Source organism: Bos indicus, chromosome 25, assembly GCF_029378745.1.
Source record: "Bos indicus isolate NIAB-ARS_2022 breed Sahiwal x Tharparkar chromosome 25, NIAB-ARS_B.indTharparkar_mat_pri_1.0, whole genome shotgun sequence".
Lineage (NCBI taxonomy): Eukaryota > Metazoa > Chordata > Mammalia > Artiodactyla > Bovidae > Bos > Bos indicus.
Genome location: NC_091784.1, coordinates 19,976,917 through 20,003,257, shown reverse-complemented (window position 1 = coordinate 20,003,257; position 26,341 = coordinate 19,976,917). Strand labels below are relative to the sequence as shown.

At 39.3% G+C, this 26,341-nt stretch overlaps 1 protein-coding gene and 1 pseudogene across 2 annotated transcripts in view; one reads left to right on the top strand and one right to left on the bottom strand.

Annotated features, from left to right (window-relative positions):
• Positions 1-26,341, top strand: part of DNAH3 (dynein axonemal heavy chain 3) — a 254,086-nt gene that overhangs the window by 38,607 nt on the left and 189,138 nt on the right. For both annotated transcript variants that reach the window (XM_070779177.1, XM_070779176.1), the window contains 5 exons: positions 9,041-9,225; positions 10,426-10,549; positions 16,181-16,334; positions 17,098-17,242; positions 23,506-23,717. In XM_070779177.1, the coding sequence (XP_070635278.1) occupies positions 9,041-9,225; positions 10,426-10,549; positions 16,181-16,334; positions 17,098-17,242; positions 23,506-23,717 (820 nt within the window). The remainder of the gene's footprint in view (positions 1-9,040; positions 9,226-10,425; positions 10,550-16,180; positions 16,335-17,097; positions 17,243-23,505; positions 23,718-26,341) is intronic.
• On the bottom strand, positions 3,041-6,595 carry LOC109578036 (protein SET-like; annotated as a pseudogene).

Sequence of the window (26,341 nt, the reverse complement as noted above, 5' to 3'; positions counted from 1 at the left end):
GGACAGGTTCTCTCCAGTTTGTGGGCCCCAGCAGCTCCAGACTTAATCCTCCCAGGTTCTCATTCACAGGGGAAAAAAGATTTCCCTTTTTTTCCAATGCTGTGCCACTGGGCAGGTGTAGCACTGGCCTGACTTGGATTGTTTGGACAACACCAAGGCAAACACCATAGTCAAGAGGATGGTTTAGATCTGGGTACTATTCTCATCTCTGGAGTGAATGTCAGCCTTACCTAAACCATGAGAATCAAGAAAAGGAAAGAGAAGGTACCCCGAAAAGATGTAGGCTGTGGTTACTAGAAAAGGAAATGATGCTAAGATGCTGGGACAGTAAATTTCTGCTACTCTGCTTTCCACTTCAGCACCCTTGCCTGGAAAACCCCATGGACGGAGGAGCCTGGTGGGCTGCAGTCCATGGGGTCGCTAAGAGTCAGACACGACTGAGCGACTTCACTTTCACTTTTCACTTTCCTGCATTGGAGAAGGAAATGGCAGCCCACTCCAGTGTTCTTGCCTGGAGAATCCCAGGGACAGGGGAGCCTGGTGGGCTGCCATCTCTGGGGTCGCACAGAGTCGTACACGACTGAAGTGACTTAGCAGCCGCAGCTTCTATTTGAATGTTACAAAATGTGTCTTATTTTTAGCTCTTTTTCTCAGACAGCTTTAAATGATAGACTAAAATGATTTAACACTAATAATCATTATTAATATTATTTTATATATCATTCATTTGTTTGTAGATAAGTATAAATTTAGCATTTTATGGCACTTTTAAGATTTATAAACTACATATCAGAAACTCATCAGCAAATTAATGATGATAATAGTTACCATTTTTCCAGCACACATTGTAGTCCAGGCACTGTGTAGGTGTTCAGAACATTCAATATCTAATCAGTCTTTACACCAACCCTAAGAAGTTGTTCATTATTCTCTCCTTTATGTTGATAAAGAAACCGAGCCTCCAAGAGATCCTCAAATGGCACATCCAGGGCTTAACCTAGTTCATTTTGACTCCAAATCCACACTCTCCACCACTGCATTCAACTTTCTGACTGAGTAATGAAATGGTAGGATTCCTGTTTGGGGAGCCAGAAGTCTTGACTTTGAATCCAGGGCCTTCCATTTACTTGTTTGTGTTCTCTGGCTTCACCTCTTGGATCTTCAATTCCTTTTCCTATAGAACAAATATTTGGGACTAGGACAGTAAAACGTTTTCAGCCTTCGAACTACTAGGACACTTGCTTTTGGAAAGTTTGAGCATAAGGTAGTTGTTGTTGTGTTTTTTTTTTTTTCCCTTAAGTATTTGTTCCTGTCAAATCAGGGCTTCCCCAGTGGCTCAACTGGTAAAGAATCCTGCCTGCAATGCGGAAGACCTGGGTTTGATCCCTGGGTTGGGAAGATCCCCTGGAGGAGGGAAAGGCTACCCACTCCAGTATTCTGGCCTGGAGAATTCCTTAGACTATATAGTCCATGGAGTTGCAAAGAGTTGGACATGACTGACTGACTTTCACTTTCACTTCCTGTCAAATCAAGCAACATGGTGCCTTGGTTGGTCCATGCTTTCTTCCCCATCAAAATAAATGTATAATTTCCTTTGGTCTTTTTCATATAAATGAAAGTAAAGGTCCCATTACAAACCTGGGGATTTCTAAGAGCCCAGCAACAGAAACTCCTGGTCAGTGATTGAGTTCTGAAGTTTCTTTCTACCTTGAAAATAGTGACTCTGACTCATTTGTTCTTCTCAGCCATCCAATGAGGTAGGTAAAACAGATATAAAACACCCTACTGAATGGAGAAGAGGCCTGGGGGTGGGGAGTCGGGGGGGTGGAACTCACTTGCCCAATTAGGTGAGTTTGAATCTTCTGAACCCACATCCCAGCCTTGCTACTTTTTTGTCCTGTGATTGCTGAGTGAAGTAACTTCCTGTTTCCAGTGATAGGTGTGCCCTGGAAAGGGATGCTCTGGCCATAAAGGCAGGAGGCACCTTGCAGTGCATTGGTAATAAAGTGGGCACGCCATCCATTTCCACTATAGGTGCATTGGTCTAAAGTTGCTAAAACAATGACTTGAAATATTGATCAGAAATTCCATGGCCCTGAGTAGAAGTCTGAATGTATGTTCCCCTCAGGGTGGAAAATCTGTCCAAAAAGTGACAACAAAGTAGAGAGGCCATAGATTGATGCAAAATATATTGGTCTCCCTTATGCCATCACTACACCAGACAGAGAATAGCCCTGTGCTTACAGGACCCCTGGATCTTTATTTTAAATGATATTGTCAGTACATGTAGAAAACAGTGTTTGTTGTGCTTAACTTATCCCTGGATATTGCTAAGGAGTTATTTTGGCCAGATTTATGATATTATCAACCCATATTCAGGACTTTTAGAGGGTCTAGTAGTTAATGGGTATAAACGAAAGACTCAACTCAGTCTAACTCATGAGTAGCAAAAATCCATATCTTCCCTACTGTGTGTTTTCTGTGTGTTTCCTTTACTTTTATATAGAACTCTTCATTCTTGTCACTGCTGGTCACCAAATGTGTAGAGGACTTTCCCCACACAAATCAGTTCAGCTGGGTGCCCTACAATTCAGCTTAATTCCAACACTGTCTTCCCAGAGGTAGCATCAGCTTCCACAGGTTCCGGGCTCAGTCCTATAAGACTGTCTCTCATAATTTCAGACACCAGTCACAAATTCGAGTTGTGCGTCTGTGCTTCTGACCAACCAGGTATAAATTGAAAGTTCTAGTGACCCTTTTCTTGAGTTTAATTAATTTGTTCCAGGCTTCTAATCATGGCTCAGTCTTTCCAGTGACCAGCTCCTCATCCAGGAGTCACCCTGAGTCACCTCACTAAAATAAATGATACTCCTATCACCCATAAAATTACATGGGTTTCATGGGCTTGGTGCTAGGAACTGGGGGCAGAGACCAATATATATTTTTTGAGACAGGAGGGGATAAAAATGAATTTGGAACAGAAAGGGGTAGAGATTCTTTTCCTACTGAATTCTGCTCAAGGTATTCCCCCCCTCCCCCAAATAAGTTGTGAACTATTGTATAAAGGAGAAAAGAGACCTCAAAAACAGGGCGACTGAGCACAAGAGGAGGAAAAATAAAAAGACTGCAAGTTGCTCCCAGGGACTGGAGAAAATTTAAAAAGGTTGGAATCCATCAGTGTTACATTAGTCATCTTTTCCTTCATCTTTCTCTCCTTCCTCCCCCTCATCATCATCTTCATCTTCACCTTCATCCTCATCCCCTTCTTCATCAATATCTTCCAACCCTTCTTCCTCTTCATCATTACTGTCTTCCTCTTCTCCTTTCCCTTCATCATCCATGTCAGGAACCAAGTAGTACTGTAATGGATTTGGCCAAATATCATCTTTGATGACCTCTCCTAACTCATCTGAGTCCCTTGGACTGCAAGGAGATCCAACCAGTCCATCCTAAAGAAAATCAGTCCTGAATGTTCATTGGAAGGACTGATGCTGAAGCTGAAACTCCAATACTTTGGCCACCTGATGTGAAGAGCTAACTCATTTGAAAAGACCCTGATGCAGGGAAAGATTAAAGGCAAGAGGAGAAGGGGACAACAGAGGATGAGATGGCTGGATGGCATCACTGACTCAATGGACATGAGTTTTGACTAAACTCCCGGAGTTGGTGATGGACAGGGAGACCTGGCATGCTGCAGTCCATGGGGTCGCAAAGAATCGGACACGACTGAGCAGCTGAACTGAACTGAACTCATCTGCACCTGCTACAGAATGATCAGTATACCAGGTGAAGAAGCTTTCTGGTTCCTCATGCTGTCTCTTCCTACTGGCTTTATTCCATGTTTGACTTGATCGTTCCGTCAAATCCTTTCCAGATTTCCATTTGATTTCAGTGGACTTTGAAGATGGATCACCACTCTCATTCAGATGAAATTTGGAGAGAATTTTATTCTCGAAGTAAGGGTTTTCATCAAAAATAAAAATCTATTCTGTAACCTGATTTAATGTCTTCAAATTCTGTCACTTCAACTCCTGTCAAATAATGCAGCGCCTCTTCATCCTCCTCCCCAATGTTGTTACCCCCAAATTTGGGATTTTGGCGATCAATTCGGACCTCTTTTGAAAAAATGGTTGGCGAAGTTTGTTATACTTCTGTTCTATTTTCAAAAATTTCCTCACTGACTTGTTCATTAAGTCCCTCTATTTCATTTTGTACTTCATCAACATGTTCAATTGCTTCTTGCTGTTCTTTTTCTGAGGTTTCGTCGGCCCCGTCGAGGTTGGAGTTGAGCTGCTTTTTACTGACATCGGCCGCCGCGCCGAAATGGTGCTGCTTTCAGGGTTGGGCGCGGGGCGGGGAGCGGGTAGGGGAGAGAAGGGAAGGCGAAGGGGCCGAGCAGAGGCTTCCTTTCACGCCACACGCGCGGGCGCTCGCTCCGTCCGGCCGCCCCCTTCCGGAGCACTTTCGCTCAACACTCTGTCCCTCCCCCGGGCTCGCGAGCGCTGCCTTCGCGGCCTGACGACGAGGGAGAGGCTGGGGCGGCGTGCCGGCCTGGCGCGTCGGGCGGGCCGGCGGCTAGGCTCCCTCACTCAGGCTCCGTGCTCCAGCTCGATGCTCCATCTCCCCGAGGCGACTCCTCCTCCACCTCCTCCTCACTGCGAGGGCAAAACTATGATAGCTATTGTTTTTTAAATTTTTATTTATTTTTTAATTGAAGGATAATGCTTTACAGAATTTTGTTTTTTGTCAAACCTCAACATGAATCAGCCATAGGTATACATATGTCCCCTCCCTCCTGTCTCCCTTCCCTTCCCACCCCTCTAGGTTGATAGAGAGCCCCTGTTTGAGTTCCCTGAGGCAAACAGCAAATTCCCATTGTCTATTTTACATACGGTAATTAAGTTTCCATGTTACTCTCTCCATACATTGCACCCTCTCCTCCCTTTTCCCCGTGTCCATAAGTCTGTTCTCTATGTCTGTTTCTCCATTGCTGCCCTGCAAATAAATTCTTCAGTACCATCTTTCTAGATTCTATATATATGCATTGAAAGTGAAAGTTGCTCAGTCGTGTCTGACTCTTTGCGACCCCAAGGACTGTATCAGATCAGATCAGTCGCTCAGTCGTGTCCGACTCTTGGCAACCCCATGAATCGCAGCACGCCAGGCCTCCCTGTCCATCACAAACTCCCGGAGTTCACTCAGACTCACATCCATCGAGTCAGTGATGCCATCCAGCCATCTCATCCTCTGTCCTCCCCTTCTCCTCCTGCCCCCAATCCCTCCCAGCATCAGAGTCTTTTCCAATGAGTCAACTCTTCGCATGAGGTGGCCAAAGTACTGCAGTTTCAGCTCTAGCATCATTCCTTCCAAAGAAATCCCAGGGCTGATCTCCTTCAGAATGGGCTGGTTGGATCTCCTTGCAGTCCAAGGGACTCTCAAGAGTCTTCTCCAACACCACAGTTCAAAAGCATCAATTTTTCAGCACTCAGCCTTCTTCACAGTCCAACTCTCACATCCATACATGACCACAGGAAAAACCATAGCCTTGACTAGACGAACCTTTGTTGGCAAAGTAATGTCTCTGCTTTTGAATATGCTATCTAGGTTGGTCATAAATTTCCTTCCAAGGAGTAAGTGTCTTTTAATTTCATGGCTGCAGTCACCATCTGTAGTGATTTTGGAGCCCAGAAAAATAAAGTCTGACGCTGTTTCCACTGTTTCCCCATCTATTTCCCGTGAAGTGATGGGACCGGATGCCATGATCTTCGTTTTCTGAATGTTGAGCTTTAAGCCAACTTTTTCACTCTCCACTTTCACTTTCACCAAGAGGCTTTTGAGTTCCTCTTCACTTTCTGCCATAAGGGTGGTGTCATCTGCATATCTGAGGTTATTGATATTTCTCCCGGCAGTCTTGATTCCAGCTTGTGTTTCTTCCAGTCCAGCATTTCTCATGATGTACTCTGCATATAAGTTAAATAAACAGGGTGACAATATACAGCCTTGACGTACTCCTTTTCCTATTTGGAACCAGTCTATTGTTCCATGTCCAGTTCTAACTGTTGCTTCCTGACCTGCAATCAAATTTCTCAAGAGGCAGATCAGGTGTCCATGGTATTCTCCAGGCCAGAATACTGGAGTGGGTAGCCTGTCCCTTCTCCAGGGGATCTTCCCAACCCAGGGATCAAACCCAGGTCTCCCGCATTGCGGGCAGATTCTTTACCAGTTGAGCCACCAGGGAAGCCCATATACGATAATTGTTTTTCTCTTTCTGACTTACTTCACTCTGTATAATTGGCTCTAGGTTCATCCACCTCATTAGAACTGACTCAGATGCATTCCTTTTTAGGGCTGTGTGATATTCTATTATATATATGTACCACTGCTTCTTTATCCATTTATCTGTTGATGGATGTCTAGGTTGCTTCCATGTTCTAGCTATTGTAAATAGTGCTGCAATGAACATTGGGGTACATGTGTCTTTTTCAATTTTGCTTTCCTCAGAGTATATGGCTAGGAGTGGGACTGCTGGGTCATACACTGGTTTTGCTCCTAGTTTTTTAAGGAATTTCCATACCATCTTCCATAGTGGCTGCATCGATTTACATTCCCACGAACAGTGCAAGAGCATTCTCTTTTCTCCACACCCTCTTAAGCATTTATTGTTTGTAGACTTTTTGATGATGGCCATTCTGACTGGTGTGAGGTGATATCTCATTGTAGTTTTGATTTGCATTTCTCTGCTAATGAACTATATTGAGCATCTTTTCATGTGTTTGTTAGCCATTTGTATGTCTTCTTTGGAGAAATGTCAGTTTAGGTCTCCTGCCCACTTTTTGATTGGGTTGTTTGTTTTTCTGGTATTGAATTGTATGAGCTGCTTATATATATTTTGGAAATTAGTCCTTGGTCAGTTGTTTCATTTGCTATTATTTTCTCCCATTCTAAGGGTTCTCTTTTTACCTTGCTTATAGTTTCCTTTGCTGTGCAAAAGCTTTTAAATTTAATCAAATCCTACTTGTTTACTTTTGTTTTTATTTCCATTACTCTAGGAGGTGGGTTATTGAGGATCTGGCTTTGATTTATGTCAGAGAGTGTTCTGCCTATGTTTTCCTCTAAGAGTTTTATAGTTTCTGGTCTTACATTTAGGTTTTTCATCCATTTAGGTTTATCTTTGTGTATGGTGTTAGGAAGTGTTGTAATTTCATTCTTTTACAAGTAGCTGTCCAATTTTCCCAGCACCACTTATTGAAGAGGCTGTCTTTGCCCCCATTATATATTCTTGCCTCCTTTGTCAAAAATAAGGTACCCATGAGTGTGTGGGTTTGTTTTTGAGTTTTCTATCTTGTTCCATTGGTCTATATTTCTGTTTTTGTGCCAGTATCATAGGTTTTGATGACTGTAGCTTTGTAGTATAAGCTGAAGTTAAGAAGGTTGATTCCTTCAGCTCCATTTTCCTTTTTCAAGACTGCTTTCATTATTCAAGGTCTTTTGTGTTTCCATATGAATTGTGAAAAATTTTTGTTCTAGTTCCATGAAAAATACCATCAGTAATTTGATAGGGACCACATTGAATCTGTAGATTGCCTTTGGTAGTATAGTCATTTTCACAATACTGATTCTTCTTACCTAGGAACATGGAATATCTCTCCATCTGTTTATGTAATCTTTGATTTCTTTCATCAATGTCTTATAATTTTCTGTATACAGTTATTTTGTCTCCTTAGGTAGTTTTATTCCTAGATATTTTATTCTTTTTGTTGCAAGGGTGAATGGGATTGATTCTTTAATTTCTCTTTCTGATTTTTCATTGTTAGTATATAGGAATGCAAGTGATTTCTGTGTATTGATTTTGTATCTTATGACTTTGCTAAATTCACTGAATAGTAATTTTCTGATAGTATCTTTAGGGTTTTCTATGTATAGTATCATGTCATCTGCACACAGTGAGAGTTTTACTTCTTCTTTTCCAATCTGAATTCCTTTTATTTCTTTTTCTTCTCTGATTGCTGTAACTAGGACTTCTAAAACTATGTTGAATAAAATGGGTAACCTGGAAGAAATGGACAGATTCTTAGAAAAGTTCAGTCTTCCAAGACTGAACCAAGTAAGATTTAACTCTTATTTGTTAAGAGTATAACGTTTGGAATCGGTTAAACCAGGTTCAGATCCTGGCTCTGATACCTAAACATCATGTTGCTTTGGATAAAGTTCAGTTCAGTTCAGTTCAGTCGCTCAGTTGTGTCCGACTCTTTGCGACCCCATGAATCGCAGCACGCCAGGACAGGGAGCTGTCCATCACCAACTCCCAGAGTTCACTGAGACTCACATCCATCGAGCCAGTGATGCCATCCAGCCATCTCATCCTATGTCGTCCCCTTCTCCTCCTGCCCCCAATCCCTCCCAGCATCAGAGTCTTTTCCAATAAGTCAACTCTTTGCACGAGGTGGCCAAAGTACTGGAGCTTCAGCTTTAGCATCATTCCTTCCAAAGAAATCCCAGGGCTGATCTCCTTCAGAATGGACTGGTTGGATCTCCTTGCAGTCCAAGGGACTCTCAAGAGTCTTCTCTAAACACCACAGTTCAAAAGCATCAATTCTTCGGCTCTCAGCCTTCTTCATAGTCCCAACTCTCACATCCATACATGACCACAGGAAAAACCATAGCCTTGACTAGATGGACCTTTGTTGGCAAAGTAATGGATAAAGTTACTCAGCCTCATTTCTTCCATTATAAAATGTTAATAATATTAATAGTTCCTAACTCTTAAAAATTTTGTGAAAATTAAAGGAGTTAATACTCATTCAGTGATTAGAATGGGCATGGTAAAGTGCATAGTACATGTCATATATTATTACCATTTCTACTTTTATTATTTCTAAATATGGTATGCATGTGAATATTATCCATCAAGAATTTACAGGTAGAGAAAATCTGGAAAACCATGTTCTAATCTCCAAATAGTAATCATGTCTGCTTAGTATAGTGGGTTTTATAAGAAAGTTATTTTAGATGTTGATGATGGCTGTTACTTTCCCTGTAGCATCTGTAATCAGTACAGCCTCATTGCCGACAAAGTCAGCGAGATTCCTATCAACACTGGGGAGCTAGTATTCCTCATTGAATTCTTAAAGAAATCCAGCGATGTCACCGTGTTCAAACTCAGGAGGCAACTTAGAGATGCGGTTGAACGGCTGGAGTTCTTGATGGACTATGCAGACTTGCCCCGTAAGTCCAATGTCCTGTGTGTACATGCAAATGTATGTATATATTTATATGTTTAGATATAAGGAGCCGGGAAAGAAGAGTTCACAATCCTCCCACTAAATATCTGTATCAGAAGAGCTGCTTTTTAAGTGTGTCTCTATATTAGAGACACTAATTCCACACTCTTATCCAGAGAAATTTGAATCAAATGAAGAGAATCTTATTGGTAGACAAAAAGAAATATCTAGGGACTTGACTGGTTCTTAGATGCCTTTCTTTGCATCTTATGTGTGGTGTTCCTAAAAAAGTCTCTTTCAAATGCAGAGTCCTTTTATAAATGGGTAGATTTCATTTATCTATAATCTTAATACAATCCTACCTTTGAGGAAGCCAGGGCACTTTCCTTCATGCTCCTGCATATTTTAAGAGGAAAGAAATGGTCGGGGCCCCTTCATGGCTTATTGAGCCAAGTTAGGACTCAATAAGGACCTAACTTTGTAAGGACCAGGTTCTGAAGGAAAAGCTAATATCACCTCTACAAGTCACATTTCAGAAACTTTTTCCATCTGGAAATACCTGTGAATTATGGGAGGGAGAGATAGGGACTGGGAGTGAAAAATTGGTCCCATAACCATCCACCTGCACATTCATGAGCTGTGCTCTTGACCATGTGAACACACACTGGAATCCCTCATTGTGGTCTCTACCCCCTAAATTCCCAAGAGCACATAGGAAACCCAGGGCATTTTAACTGACCAGAGCCATAAAATGGGTAGGGTATCTGGCATTGATATTACCACTGACCTTTAACCCAGACTGAAATTCAGATGAGGGGAAATAGTGTAAAGAATAGTACCAAACTTTAGCTAGGATTCTACTCAGACCTAACCTAGGAAGATAATGAAGTGCATAGTGGTTAGAACATAAGCTTTGGAGTTGGTTAGTCCTGGGTTTGAAATCTGCTCTGCTGTCTCCTAGCGGTGTGACCTTGACCACTTGGCTTAACTTTGTTTCCCATCTATAAAAACAAAGATGATTATACCATCTACCTTCTAGCCTGGCCCTTGGTAAGTGCTCAGGAAATGTTGGGTAACATTCATCAATAAAGGGCCTATTCATTAATTGCCACCCCTATACTCACTGCTGTTGACCTCTTATTCTCCTGAATTAATTCATTGCGAACTGAGCAGTGTCCTAAAGCAGACTGTGTGTGTTTTGCAGAAGAGGATATCAAACTGAACAGCACTCTATTCCTCTGGCCAGACCAGATTGAAGATATCTTTGAAAACAGCCGGAACCTTCTCCTTAGCAAGAGGGATCAGGCAGAGATGGACCTCATTAAAAGGTACAGGAAAAGTCTGATGTTTAAGAAATGATATCCAGCTTTATAAAATGCTATATGTTCCTGGTTCTGTCTAGGGCCACCCCTGATCCCGCAATGAGTGGGTGAAGGCTCATGACAATTGGAGAAGGAATTTCCTTTTGTTTCCCACTAAGGGATATTCTCTGTAAGTCTGCTTCACTGTAGTAACTCCAACCAATGCCTTCCCTCCCTGCCTTGAACAATTGAAATTTAGTGCTGCAGAGAGAAAAAGGCAAAAATAGTAGCATATAAGAGCAGCCTTACAATAATAATAGCAAAATTGTCAGCCTTACATTTAAGACCATGGGTCTGTGAGATATCAAGACAGGAATAATAAAACATGGTTGGTAGCTGAGAAATTGCCTGTTTTGCAGCTGATCTCATTCAGTGCTAATCTGCCTGTAATCATCTTTTCATTGAGTATTATGGCTTTTTACTATGTTTGCTGTGCTCTATTCTAGACACAAAAGTGTGTTTGACTGCTAAATAAAGATTTTAATACAATGACAAAATATCACATACTGAAGAAGTCAGACAATGTCAAGTGAAGTGGGCCAGGTATCATGTATCTGGTAAAGACATGCTTGTGTACATATGCATGTGCACATGCGTGCACACACACTCACACATGCACATACCAACTTATAGCACTTTGTTTAGGGACTGCAAATTCATACCAGTTACCATCCCCATCACACATGAAACCCCTAGTACCCAACTTTAAATTCCGTAATCCTTGCTAATACTCAGGAGAAAGGAAAAGGGCAGATAAAAGCAGGGATGGGAGATTGCACTCAAGGATAATCCCAAGAGAGGAAGTTGCTATCTTCACAACAACCTTTGCCCAGCAAAACAACAAAATAGATGTGTATGTTTGTTTCTATCTACAGCCTTGTTCTCCCTCTACCTAAATGGCTGCTGTCCCCAGAACCCAGAATTTAGCCCAATGAATAGATACTTTTTAGGTAAAGCTTTTTTTGTTGTTCAGTTGCTAAGCTTTGTCTCTTTGCAACCCCGTGGACTGCAGCATGCCAGGCTTCCCTGTCTTTCACTATCTCCCAGAATTTGCTCAAACTCATGTCCACTGAGTCCGTGATGCTATTCAACCATCTCATCCTCTGTCGTCCCCTTCCCTTCCTGCCCTTGATCTTTCTCAACATCATGGTCTTTTCCAATTAGTCGGTTCTTCACAGAAGATGGCAAAAGTATTGGAGCTTCAGCTTCAGCTTCAGCATCAGCATCCTTTAGGACTGACTAAAGGAAATCAGTCCAAGGGACTCTCAAGAGTGTTCTCCGATATCACAATTTGAAAGCATCAGTTCTTCAGTGCTCAGCCTTCTTTATGGTCTAATTCTCACATCTGTACATGGCTACTAGAGAAATCATAGCTTTGATTATACGGACCTGTGTCAGCAAAGTGATGTCTCTGCTTTTTAATATGCTGCCTAGGTTTGTCATAGCTTTCCTTCCAAGGATCAAGCATCTTTTTTCCTTTTTAGAACAGTTTTAGGTTCACAGAAAAATTGAGCAGAAAGTATAGGGTCCTCCTATGCCCTCTCACCCCTTACACATATTCTCCCCCCTCAGTGGAACTGAGTTTTGATGCCTCACCAAGAAGCAGAACCATTTTAAAAGCTAGATGAACAGGAGTAAATTTCTTCATCTTTTTTGAGCCTAAGTGTCCTCATCTGGAAACTGGGGATAGTAGAACCAATCTTAGATCATCTGATTTTGTGAGAGGTGTCATTGTGTTAAGGATGAAATCAGATGGTCTGAGGTGGTGCCTAAGTGATATCCAGCACATGGCAGGCATTCGGGAACAGTCAGCTTCTTTTGCACATTAACAATGACTTCTTTAGGGAGAAAAATGCTTCTTCACTTTCAAAGCACTACCTGTGAGCAGACTTCTAGAACATTAATCTTAGACCATTCATAGTAACTGTTGAACTTAATAGGTACTGAGGGGTGGCTCTGGAAAAAATTGGAACACATGTCATTCATGGTGAGAGGAGAGTGCCAGACTTTTTCTTGGAAGGGAAACTCAAGCTTGACCCATCACTTGGTATCTGAGCTCTCAATCACAGAGCTCAGCAGAGAAGCAGCTCTACGGACACCTGCAACCCTGGGCTCAGCCCTCTCTTTAATGAACTCTTAAACTTCCTGTCCATCATTTTTGCATAAATCCTGAGAAAACCTACAAGGAGGGCTTAGAAATACTCATTTGTTCATTCATCTTCTATGAGAACAATCCCCTTCTCTCTCTAAAAGACATGATCTTATTTTCCCAGGCCACAGTAATTTTTTTTACTTCAATGCCAATTTCCATTTGTTGTCCCCACACCCTCTCCCAATTTCTATCCACCTTCCTCTGTCCACTCCATGCATGGTTGGCTGATTCCTACAGTCTCTAGCCTTCAGCTCCTGTGTCTGTTAGATCCAGACAGGCATGGCCAGTGGAAAGCCCTCTCGAGGTTGGGGAGTGGCTGCTGTGCTGCTTCTCCTCTCCCTCCCTACTTGTTCCTGGGGTTCTGGCCAGTAGCTGCATCCCTCCGGTATAACAATTCTTTCTCCTCCGTGTTTCCAGTTCTCATTGTCCCCTCAGGCCTGGGGATCATAGTGACTTCCCTCTGAGGTTACTAGTCTCTGGATGCTTCATTCTCCTCTCTTTGTTCCTTTAACCCTACCCACATCTCACCTCTGTAAGTAGTCCCTTCATTGAAGTCTCTTTCTTTGAACATCAGAGTAAATTATGTTTCTTCCCAGAATTCTTAACAATATAACAGTTTAAAATTATTGCAATATTCTCCCACAGACTTCAGGTGGTCCTAGGAATAGAACTCAATTTACTTAATCAAATTTCCCGAGTGCCTACTATTTACTAATGACATACTTATATATATGTATATATTATGGATTTGAAAGCACTTTAGAAATTGTAATGGGCTAAATAATTATAAAAAATTTAAAGCAATATAAACTGTTCTAAAAAATATTTTTACAGTGATATAATGCACAGCATAGGGAATATAGTCAATATTTTATAATGACTTTGTCTAATGTGTGATCTATAAAGATAGCAAATCACCGTGTTATACAACTGAGACCAATATAATATTGCAAGTCAACTGTACTTCAATAAATTTGTAAAAGAGAAATTTTAAGCAATAGGTAACAGTAATATTTTCCAATAATCACTGAGTTTGTATACTACTTCCCTCTGGGAAGAATTCAAAAGTGCGTTTATCAGAGATTTATTTTTGTGTGTAAGTCTGTATTTGGCATCTAAAAAGAATCTTAATGATGTGAAAAGGCAGTCAGCAGCACATAATTGTGTGGACAACAGGAGAATCAGCTTTCCTCCCATTTTGTTCCACTCAGTGGTAGGTTCCAAGGGCCTAAAAGTAACCTGGAATATACATGACAAACATCTCAGGACTGTGAGCTGCTCTTTGCCATGAGAGTACATCTTGTAAATAGAAAGAAAGGTATCTTAGGGAGAGTACCCAGATTGTGTTCCGGGGTCCAGAGAGAACATAATGCTTTGCAAATAGCAAGTTCTCACTCTTTTGATGAATGAATGAATGAGTGAGTAAATGAATGAGACTTTCCTAATAAGGACATTCTCTGAAATTAATACCTATCAGAGTATAAAATCACAAAACAAAAGCAAAACCTTAGTGCTATGTGTCTTGTTGCACTTAGTTTTCTATCTCTGAATCCTTAAAACTTTGGTGAAAAACAAGCATGAGAGGCAGTAACCAGCTTGTCTGCTTTCCTCTTGGGCTCCTGTATCCATTTCTCTTCTCTGAGAATACAGAGAAGAAAAGGGACGTGTGGGGTGGAAGATAAAGCTGATAAGACAGAAGCCCTATTAAGAAAAAGAATGGGAAAATGGAGCACAGTGGTTGCATTCAAAGGGCAAATCTGGGAAGGGCTCATGTAAATGAAACTTGAAGGATGAGAAGGAGCCCATAAGGCAAGACTAGGGAGGGAGAGAAAAGGATGTCCTATTCTATTGCAGGTATCAAGCATGACCAGTGGCTCCAACTTAAGACTACCTTTGCATATAAAATGAGGAAGTAACATCCCATCAATTTTGCCATATTCTTTGTTAGAAGTGAGTTACTAGCTCTAGCCCAAACTCAAGAGGACGGTTATACAAGGCTATAAGTACCAGGAGGTGTGTCTCTTTGAGGACCTTACCAGAGGCTACTTACCACACAGTGTAGTTAGAAATAAATTCAAATCAAACCATTGAAAATGAACTCTTTTAAATTGTTTTTAAGAAAAAAAAAAAAAAAAGAACATCAAAACTGCCATAACAAAATTAAGTATTTTTAAGATAATAGCTAAATTTATGTTACTATAATTGTTCTCCATGGCAAATTCCCCTTATTCATTCAATGAATACTGATGGTATTATGCCAGATGCTTCTTCTAAGTGCTGGAGATTCAATAAGGAATTAAAGAGATTAAAACTGCATTGGTAGAGTTTAAATTCTAGGGAATGAGACTGAACACTTTTATAGTGATTATTATGTACCAGGCTCAATTTGGGCATTTTGTGTATGTTAGCTTATTGACTACTAGAGTAGGTACTTTATCCACCCCTGTTTTATCTGAGGCCTAAAGAGTTTAAAGGACTTGAACAAGGTCACATAGCTACTGTGTAGCAATGTAGGGACTTGAACTAGTCAGTCCAGCTCTAGAACCTATCCACTTAACACTGTGCTAATCTACCTCTTAGGAAAAGGGAGAAGTACATTTGTTTGTTGATAATATGAATGAAGTAGATAAATCTCTGGAATAGTCTTCCCTGATCACTCTAACTAAAGTAGCTCCTCACATGTTCTGTTTTCTTCAGAGCATTTATCACTATCAGAAATATCTTATTTCATATTTATCTATGTATGGTTTTATCTATCCATCCATTCATTCATCCATTCATATATGTTTACTGTTTGGGTTTCCCCAAACTGAAATACAAGCTCCATAAGGGTAGGGAGCTTACGGATGTACTTCACAAATATATTCCTGATGCCTAGAGCAGTTCTTGGAATTAGGCATTTAATAATAAATATCTAATAGATAAATAAATAATATGTATATGCATGAATTTTATACATGTATATATTTTATTAGGGCTTCTCTGGTGGCTCAGTGGTAAAGAATCCAGCTGCCAATGCAGGAGACACAGGTTCAATCCCTGGATCAGAATGCTCCACTGGAGTAGGAAATGGCAACCTACACCAGTATTCTTGCCTGGGAAATCCCATGGACAACAGTAGCCTGGCATGCTACAGTGCTTGGGGTGACAAAAGAGTCAGATATGACTTAGCAACTAAACAACAACATATATTACATAGCATATATATTATAATATATATTTTATATACATTTACCTGTATGAGAAACAGCTGGAAATATTTAACCACCAATAGGTTCACAGCAGCTGTCTCTGGGAGGTAGGATTACAAATTATGTATAATAGCATATATTTGTAAGTTTTACATCTATGGTATCAGAAGATCATATTCTCCCCAGGCTTGAATATGGCTGAGCAGTGCTGATAAATGGAAAATCCAAATATGATTGGATTGTCTTTACTTTCAGGTGCTCAGAATTTGAAGTGAAACTTGAGGGCTACAGCAAGGAACTGGAAGGTTTTAGGAAACGTGAAGTAATGACCACAGAAGAAATGAAGAACAATGTTGAAAAGCTTAATGAGCTTTCAAAGAACCTAGATCAAGCACTGGTGGAATTTGAGGTTTGGGGTCTTGGGATGGGCACTTATGACTGTACTGCTCTGTTGGTCTTTGGATATGTGTTTTCCTAACATCACCTGTCAGGTGGATAGTATTTGTTGATTGACCAGTTCTTTCTCTGGTTTCAACTACCTTTTCCCATACCCCTACATTATATCGGCTTTGTTAGTCAGTACATAAAGAAGAGTTATTAGTATAATGGAATAATTGCTGACATGTATCAAGCATGTATTATGTACATAATGTACAAAGGACTTCATATGTGATATATCACTTAATATCCATAATAAATCTTTGGGGTAGGTACTATATATTCATTTATCTCTATTTAAAATGGGAGAACTAAGTCTTGGAGAAGCTAAGTAACTTGCCCTGAAGTTGTCTACAGTAGTAAGTTCTTTAATCATTAAAGTTCTTACCTCTGAGGCAGTTCAGCACAAGAAGGTAACATTGTGTTAACAGTTAAAGTACATATAAAAATTTGTGAAAATGGGAATATGTATGTGTTACGGTGGAAGCAAAGATGATGGAGCAAGTGGCCAATTATTGTAAAGTTTCACTCACTGATCTCAAGTGCCATGACTCTCAGAGGTAACAGAGAGACCTTCTTGCTTAAGTTCATACCTTATTTTCCGGTCTTACTCTCCAGACAAACATGCATCTTCCTCAACTTGGTTTTCAAAGCACTGAGGAATTTGCCATGGTGGCTTCTAGGGTTCAGAAGAACTGCCCACCCAATAAACAGCATCCCCTTTTGCCCTGCAGTTGATCAATAAGGAAGAGGAGCTGTTGGAAAAGGAGAAGAGTACCTTCCCTCTTCTGCAAATTGTGATGACCAACAAAGTGCCTTATGAGCAGCTGTGGGTGACAGCCTACGAATTTAGCACCAAGTCAGAGGAATGGATGAATGGTATGCCACGGTTTCACTCTACTCAGACAGGATGGGAATAGGGTAGCAGAATCAACCCAGCCAGTTCTGAAATAAGACTGGGACTTCAGATTCTGGCTGGACTTTTTATCATATTCTCACACTCTGGATTAAGGCTATGCTATGCTATGCTATGCTATGCTATGCTATGCTAAGTCGCTTCAGTAGTGTCCGACTCTGTGCGACCCCATAGATGGCAGCCCACCAGGCTCCGCCATCCCTGGGATTCTCCAGGCAAGAATACTGGAGTGGGTTGCCTTTCTGGATTAAGGCAACCATAGTTAAATTTTTCTGATGTGATAACGATGGAAGGTAGGGATCAAAAAGCCAGACCTGTAGCTAGGATAAAATAGAATGGGCAACCACTCAAAGCCATGGATTGGGTAGTAACTGGGAGGATAAGATCACAGTTCCCCTATTATGCTAATGCTTTATGCCAGTACTTCAATATAATAAACACAACTATGAAGAACAACTTTGTTGCCAATTTTCTGGATACAATAATGATAATTTTCTTAGGATAAATTACTGGAAGTGAAATGGCTAGATCAAAGAAAGGGTTGTAATAAAAATATAAGGATTTTAGAATTTACTTTTATTATTGGTATTGCTTTCCAGAAAAGTTATGTTTTAATTTAATATTCTTCTAGCAGTATTTGAGTACCCATTCCTCATACCCTCAACAAACATGAGAAGTAAGAGCTTTACTTTTTTGCTCAAAAAAGTGTTTTTTTCCTTTAATAGAAGTTGAATGTTTATTGGTCAATTGAATTCCTTGTTTAATAAGTCTATTTAATGTGCTCTCTCACTTTTTTCTATTAGTAAACCAACTTATTTAAATAGTTTTTAGTTTTGAATAATATTTTTGGATGCATTTAGTTTTTCAAGTACTCAATCATATCTACACATTTAGAATATTTTACCTTATTTATCACTTTCACACCTCTTTTAAAATTCACTTTTCTGTGTTAATTAGCACTTCCAAATTAAACAGTAGTTATAGTGAACACTTTTGTCTTATTCCTGATTCTAATGGAATTCTTCTAGAATGTCACCTTTAAACATGATGCTTTTTGTTGATTTGAGGCACAAAATATTTATGGTGTTAAGGAAGTATTTATAATTTAGCATGTCTTTTTGTTAGAGATAATATATTTAAAATTTTTATATTTTGTTTATCAGTTCCAATGACTTCAATAAACTTCCTTGTACTACTCCTTCATAATCACACTCTCTACAGCCTTAACACCTAGCAACTATTGATCTCTTCATTGTTATTACAGCTTTGTCTTTTTGAGACTGTCATATAAATTCCATTTTCTTTTTTAAATTTTATTACAGCTTTTACAGTACCTTTGTCTTTATATCTTTTGTATAAAATTTGAGAATCAACTTATTCATTTATATATGAAATCTGCTGGAATTTTTTCTCTTTTCTGCTGGAATTTTGATTGGAAATATATTACTTCTAGAGATCAATTTGGAAAAGAATTGATATCTTTACCACAAAATCTTCCAATCCATGGACATTGCATATCTAATTATTTTGATCTTCTTTGACTTCGTTTTGCCAATGTTTTGTAGGTTTCAGCATATAAATTCTATACATGTTTTGTTAAATTTACATGTATTTCTTTTTATTTGTTGTTGTTCAATCGCTAAGTCATGTCTGACTCTTTGTGACCCCTTGAACTGCTCCACACCAGACTTCCTGTTCTTCACTATCTCCCAGAGTTTGTTCAAACTCATGTCCATTGAGTCAGTGATGCCATTCAACCATCTCATCCTCTATCACCTGCTTCTCTTCCTGCCCTCACTCTTTCCCAGCATCAGGGTCTTTTCCAGTGAGTCAGCTCTTCATATTAGGTGACGAAATATTGGAGCTTCAGCTTCAGCATCAGTCCTTCCAGTGAGTATTTAGGATTTATTTCCTTTAGGATTGACTGGTTTGATCTCCTTGTAGTCCAAGGGACTCTCAAGAGTGTTCTCTAGCACCACAATTCAAAGGCATTAATTCTTTAGTGCTCAGCCTTCTTTATGGTCCAACTCTCACATCTGTACATGACTACTGGAAAAACCATAGTTTTGACCATATGGACCTTTGTCAGCAAAATGATGTCTCTGCTTTTTCATGCACTGTCTAGGTTTGTCATAGCTTTTCTTTGAAGGAGCAAGCATTTTTTAAGTTCACAGCTATAGTCACCATCTGCAGTGATTTCTGGAGTCCAAGAAAGTAAAATCTGTCACTATTTCCACTTTTTCCCCATCTATTTGCCATGAAGTGATGAGACTGGATGCCATGATTTTAGGTTTTTGAATGTTGAGTTTTAAGCCACCTTTTTCATGCTCCTCTTTCACTCTCATCATGAAGTTCTTTAGTTCCTCTTCACTTTCTGCTGTTAGAGTGGTATCATCTACATATCTGAGGTTATTGATACTTCTCCTGGCGATCCTGATTCCAGCTTCATCCAGCCTGGGATTTCACATGATGTACTAAACAGGGTGACAATATACAGCCTTGACATACTCCTTCCCTAATTTTGAACCAGTCCATTGTTCCATGTCTGGCTTTAACTGTTGCTTCTTTTCCTGCATACAAGTTTCTCAAGAGACAAGTAAGGTAGTCTGGTATTCCCATTTCTTTAAGAGTTATGATGTATATTTTATATATCTTTATATAAAGCTATGATACATGTTTTTAAATTTTGTTACATATATTAAAACAATTGGGGTTGGGGAGCATTTTTTTTTACTTATTTTTAAATTAATTTTGTTTTCTCACTGTTGAGTTTTAGAGTTCTTTGTATATTTCAGATAGCAATCATTTATCAGATGTATGTTTTGCAGTTTTTTTCTACTAATCTTTGTCTTATCTTTTCAATCTTTTGACAGTGTCTTTCACAAAGCAGAAGATTTTAATAAAGTTTAGTTTGTCATTTCTTTCATAGATCATGCCTTTAGTTTTGTATCTAAGAAGTTAGCACCAAACTGAAGGTCATCTAGATTTTTCTGCTATGTATCTCTGCTGTGTATCTCCTAGAATTTTTATAGTTTTGCATTTTACATTTAAGTCCATGATCCATTTTGATTAATTTGTGTCAAGCCTATACAGTTTGTATCTACATTCATTTGTTTTTGCATATGGATATCTAGCTATTCTAAAACTATTTGCTGAAAAGTTTCATTCTCTTTTTTAATTCCCTTTGCTTCTTTGTGAAAGATCAGTTGACTATGGTGGGTCTTATTTCTGGGCTCTCTATTTTGTTCCACTGACCTGTTTGTCACTTCTTTTACCAAAAATACACTTGATTATCATAGCTGTATGGTAAGTTTTGAAGCTGGATAATGACAGTCCCCCAACTTTACATTTCTCATTTAATATTATATTGGCTATTCTGGGTCTTTGCTGTCTCCACATAAACTTTAGAATCAGTTTTGTCAGTGTCTACAAAAAAAAATTGTTGGGATTTTGATTGGGATTGTGCTGAATCTATAGATCAAGCTGGAAAGAACTGACATCTTAACAACATTGAGTTTTCCTATCCATGAGTATTAATTTTTTCTGCACTTATTTCCTTTTTCTCAATTTCTTTCATTAGAGTTCTGTATTTTTCCTTATATAGACTTTGTACATATTTTGTACAGATTTATGCCTAAGTGTTTAAATTTTGGAGGGTGCTAATGTAAATGGATATGTTTTTAATTTCAAGTCCACACTGTTCATTAATAATATATAGGAAAGCAATTAACTTTTGTGTATTAACCATGTGCCCTGCAACTTTGCTGTAGCTGTGAATTACTTTCAGGAGGTTTCTGTTTGCTATTGGCTCGTTCCTATTTTCTATGTACATGATAGTGTCATATGCAAATAAAGTTTTGTGTCTTCTTTCCCAGTCTATATACTTTTATTTCCTGTCTTGTCTTACTCCATTATCTAGAACTACCACATAATGATGTTCAAAAAGGAGTGGTGAGAGGGGACATTCTTTCTGTGTTAATTGACCATAGGTGTATGGGTTTATTTCTGAGATCTCGGTTATGTTCCATTGATCCATGTCATTTCTGTGGCAATAATCATGCTCTTTTCATTACAGTAACTTTGTAGTATTGTCTGTATCTGGAAGGGTTATGTATCCCACCTTATTCCTTTTCCTCTGGATTCTTTGCCAATTCTGTCTTTTCCTCTGGATTTCTTTGCCAATTCTGAGTCTTTTGCCAATTTCTGAGTCTTTTCTTTGCCAATTCTGAGTCTTTTATCCCCACAGAACTGGGGATAAAAAGTCATGGGTACTTTGATAGAAATCATGTTTAATCTATAGATTGCCTTGGATAGTATGGACATTTTAGCTTCTTTCGGTCCAAGAGCATGGGATAAATTTTCATTTCTTTGAATCATCTTCAGTTTCCTTTATGAATGTTTTGTAGTTCTTAGTCTTTCACCTTCTTGATCCGGTTTATTCCTACATATTTTATTTTTTTTGGATGAGATTTTAAAAGATTTTAATATTCCTTTCCTGATATTTCATTGTTAGTATAAAGAAATGCAACCAATTTCTGTATGTTAATCTTGTATCCTGCTACCTTGCTGAATTCCTTTTTCAGTTCTAGTAGCTTTTGTGTGGAATCTTTAGGCTTTTCTATATAGAGTATCATGTCATCTGTATATAATGGCAGTTTTACTTCTTCCTTTCCAATCTGGATACCTTTTATTTTTAATTTTCTTGTCTGATTGCTATGCCTAGTACTTCTAATATTATGCTGCATAAAAGTGGTAAAAATGGACATATTTGTCTTGCTCCAGATTTTAGTGGGAAGGCTTTTCACTGAATATTATAATGGTTGTGACATCTCACAACTTTTGATGTTAATTTTTATTTTCGTTTACCTCAAAATATTTTAAAACTTCTGTTGATATTTCTTTTATGACCATGTGTTATTTAGAAGTATGTAGTTTAATTTCCCAAGTATTGGGGGATTTTTCCAACTGTCTTTTCTGTTATTAAGTTATGAGAATAAAAATTCTTGCCTCATTTCCAATGGTAGGGAGAAAGTATTCCATCTTTCACCATTAAATGTAATGGGTTTTTTGCTTTTATGTTTTTAAACCACTTTTTTGTAGTAAGAATGACATATAAAAAGCTGTATATACTTAATATGTATAAAAATGTAATGATAGTGTAGGTATTCATAGATGCTCTGTATCAGGCTATGGACATTCTCTTCTATTCCTAGTTTGTTTAGGGATTTTTATCATCAATGAATATTGGACTTTGTCAAATGCTTTTTCTGCTTCAATTTACATTATCGTGTGATTTTTCTTCTTTCAACTGTTAATATCATGTATTACATTGCTTGATTTTCAAATATTAAATCAACCTTGCATTCTGCTGATAAACTTCACTTAAACATGGTATATGATTCTTTTTATATATTGTATCTTTTTATATATATAAAAAGAAATGTGCATATTTTTCCTTCTTTTAAAAAATTATTAATATTCTATTAACAAAGTTGTGTGGGCTGATAAAGTATGTTATTTATTAATGAAGTTATATAAATGAATCTATTTTTAGTCTCAGCAGCCCTGAAAGAAAAGTATTTTTGAGTTAATTAGCAACATGATAATATAAGAGTTAATATTAATTTGAAATATAAAAGAAGAAAGCAGCAACATGGAAAGACTGAATGTGAAACCCAAATGTTAAAAGATACCTGTGAAAGAAAGGGAGAAGAAAATGAATGTTTTGGCAAAGTTTTTTTTAATGAGATGTCATTTTCTGCTTTAAAGAATATCTATTTTTAAATAATTCAGCCTTGCATAAAATCTGTCAGAACCGTACAGTTAACTCCCATGTCCCTATTCACCCACATTCGCCAATTGTTAATATTTCACAGCATTTGTGGAACACTTTTCGATACTTCTGTAATAGGATCTACAACTTCCACTAACAATTGCTTCCATGTACTAACATTCTATGCCAGGCATTATATTAGCCACTTTACTTGTCTCATATAATTTTTACAGCTACCCTCCAAGGTACCCATTACTACTGAGGCTTAGAAAAGTTCAATCAGTATGCCCAAGGCTTCACTGGTTAGGTAGAGCTTTTAGACCAACTCCAAAGCTTGTGCTTGTTAACAGTGTCATACCATAGACATAATTCTAAATTCAGAGAATTAAGGTACATGTGATTAACACTATTTGGTGATCTGACCTTTCTCCCACCCCATCTTTTCTATTTCAGGACCCCTCTTTTTACTGAATGCTGAGGAAATCGCAGAAGAAATAGGGAATATGTGGAGGACAATATACAAATTGACCAAGACCTTAGCGGACATGCCTGCACCTAGGCGCTTAGCAGAGAATGTGAAAATCAAGATTGATAAATTCAAGCAGCACATCCCTATCCTCACCATTTCCTGCAACCCAGGAATGAAAGACCGGCACTGGCAGCAGGTCCTTGTCACTGCCCACCCCACCAGCCCAGCCCGTTTCTGGTCCTGATAGCCCTTTGGAAGGCAGGAACCATTAATGGGCCAAGGTTCTTCTTTCTGAAAGGAGAATCTACTTGAGGCCAAGAGAGTAGTAAAGGCGGTGATACCCTTCCTGCCTCTCCACATGAATAGGCTGATCCTTTTCTTTGGGGACCCCAGTGCTGGTGGTTGAGTATTAGTCCAGCCAGTGGCCACAAAAGCTCTCCTTATCTGCTTTCCTAAGCACGTGGCTGCTCAGGGTCCTAAAGACAATAGTGCTCAGTTGCTCAGTTGTGTCTGACTCTTTGGGGCCCAATGGACTGTAATTCATGAGGCTCCCTTGTCCATGGAATTTTCCACGCAAGAATACTGAAGTGGGTTGCCGTTTTCTGCTCCAGGGGATCTTTCTGACCCAGGAGTCGAACCCATGTCTCTTTTGTCTCCTGCATTGGCAGGCAAATTCTTTACCACTAGCACCACCCGGGAAGCCCCAAAAGATGATAAGGGTCTCGAATTACAAGGAGAGGGGCCTGGATTTGTTCCTTGACCTAGGCTACACAAAAGAGAAAGTCTATTTCTGGGGGCTCCTAATGATGCCAAATGATTCCTACTTCAGCTTCATCGTCCAGCAGGCTATGTTCAGAAATAATTTTGCACTGTTTTCTTCAGCCCTTTTGAGTCCATAAATGAGAATAATAAATATTCTCCCTGAAAACGATGGGATTTTTACAAGCAATCAAGTGTGACAAATGTGGTGTGAATACTAATAAGAAAAAAGGAAACTCTGTGTTTGAAAATAACCATCATATTCAAGAGCTTGCAATGGCCTTGAAACGTCTTCTACCAGGGAGTTGCTCTGTGTGGAGGTGGAGATGAGACTGGCTCTCCATACACAGATCCCTCCCTGACTGGGCCTGAAATTTCCTCTCTGAAAACCATGCACAAGACCAGGGACATTCTCTCTAAGAAGCAGTCTGAGAGCACCCTTATTAGGAGTATTGAAATTCAAAACATAATCATAGGACGTAAAGAACAGAGCGAAGACGTCTAGTAGACTTTGGGTCTTGAACTGCCTCAGCAGACAGATCTGTACAAGGACAGCTGCCTTACTTGGTACTCATGGGGTGCCTCTCCCTGTGGATCTAACCTGACTAGCACTTTGACCCATTTAGAGAGTGAGGTAGCCAGATGCCCTCCAGCAGTGCTAGGTCTCTCCATGAGATGGCATTATAGAAAGTATCCTCATCAGTGGCATTTAAACAGTGTTACAGGGGACCCTCAGAAAGCCTTCCTCTCTCCATCTGCTGCTTCCCCTGTGAAGATAGTATTCTCATAGTTGGGCACTTTAAAAATCCCAACCATTCCTAGACATTAATAATTCTCACTTATAAGCCACTTAGATGGACAGATTGGGGGAGAAATTCCCTGGAATTAAAATAGTAACAATAATAGCTAAAGTGTACTGAGTACCAACTATGTACTGAGTACTGTTATATACTTTACGTGGATTCTCTCATTTCATCTTCCCAGCAATCCTTTGAAGATCAATAAATTGTCTCCATCGTCAGTGGAGGATGCATTCTCAGTTCTAAGTGCCAACTCAGGAGATCCTTGTTCACAGATTTGGCTCTGGCGGGGGTTCTGTAGGCTTAACCATCTGTAGCTCTCAAGGCTACAAAATGGATTTTCTAGGGTTGTGAGGTGGTGGTTTTGAGATTTCTGACCATTTCCCAGAACTTAAGCAAGAAAGGCTAGTCTCCACGTTTGAAACATAGACTTTATTGCTGCTGCAGTTTAAAACAGGATAGAACAGGTAATGCTGCACTGATTATGTACCAAAGCTGACTCTCTAGGATGCTGCTGCCCAATGGAAATAATAAGCAAGTATGTAATTTTAAAGTTTCTAGTAGCCACATTTTTAAAAGTATAAACAGGTGAAATAAATTGTGAATATGTTTAACCAAACATGTCTAAAACATTATCAGTTCAATAGATAATCAATATAAAAACATTAATGTGATCTCTCTTTGAAATATGGCATGCTTTCACAAAACTCCAGCATATTTCAATATGAATTAGTTGCATTTCAAGTTCTCAATAACTACAGGGTGTTGCTGCTGCTGCTGCTAAGTCACTTCAGCTGTGTCCGACCCTGTGCGACCCCATAGACAGCAGCCCACCAGGCTTCCCCGTCCCTGGGATTCTCCAGGCAAGAACACTGGAGTGGGTTGCCATTTCCTTCTCCAATGTGTGAAAGTGAAAAGTGAAAGTGAAGTCGCTCAGTCGTGTCCGACTCTTTGCGACCCCATGGACTGAAGCCTACCAGGCTCCTCCATCCATGGGATTTTCCAGGCAAGAGTACTGAAGTGGCTTGCCATTGCCTTCTCCGACTACAGGGGGTTAGTGACTACATATTGGACAGTATAACTTCAGGCTCTTAGAATTAGAAAACCAGATGCCTTTTTCATCTATATAATTAACAAAAGCAATTTAAAAATAAAACTACAAATCTCTGAGTCTTTCATAGGTCAAGTGCTATGCCAAGTGCTTTAGACAGTTATGTCATTTAACCCTAGAGATAATGTGTTGTTCTAAAGTCATACTTGA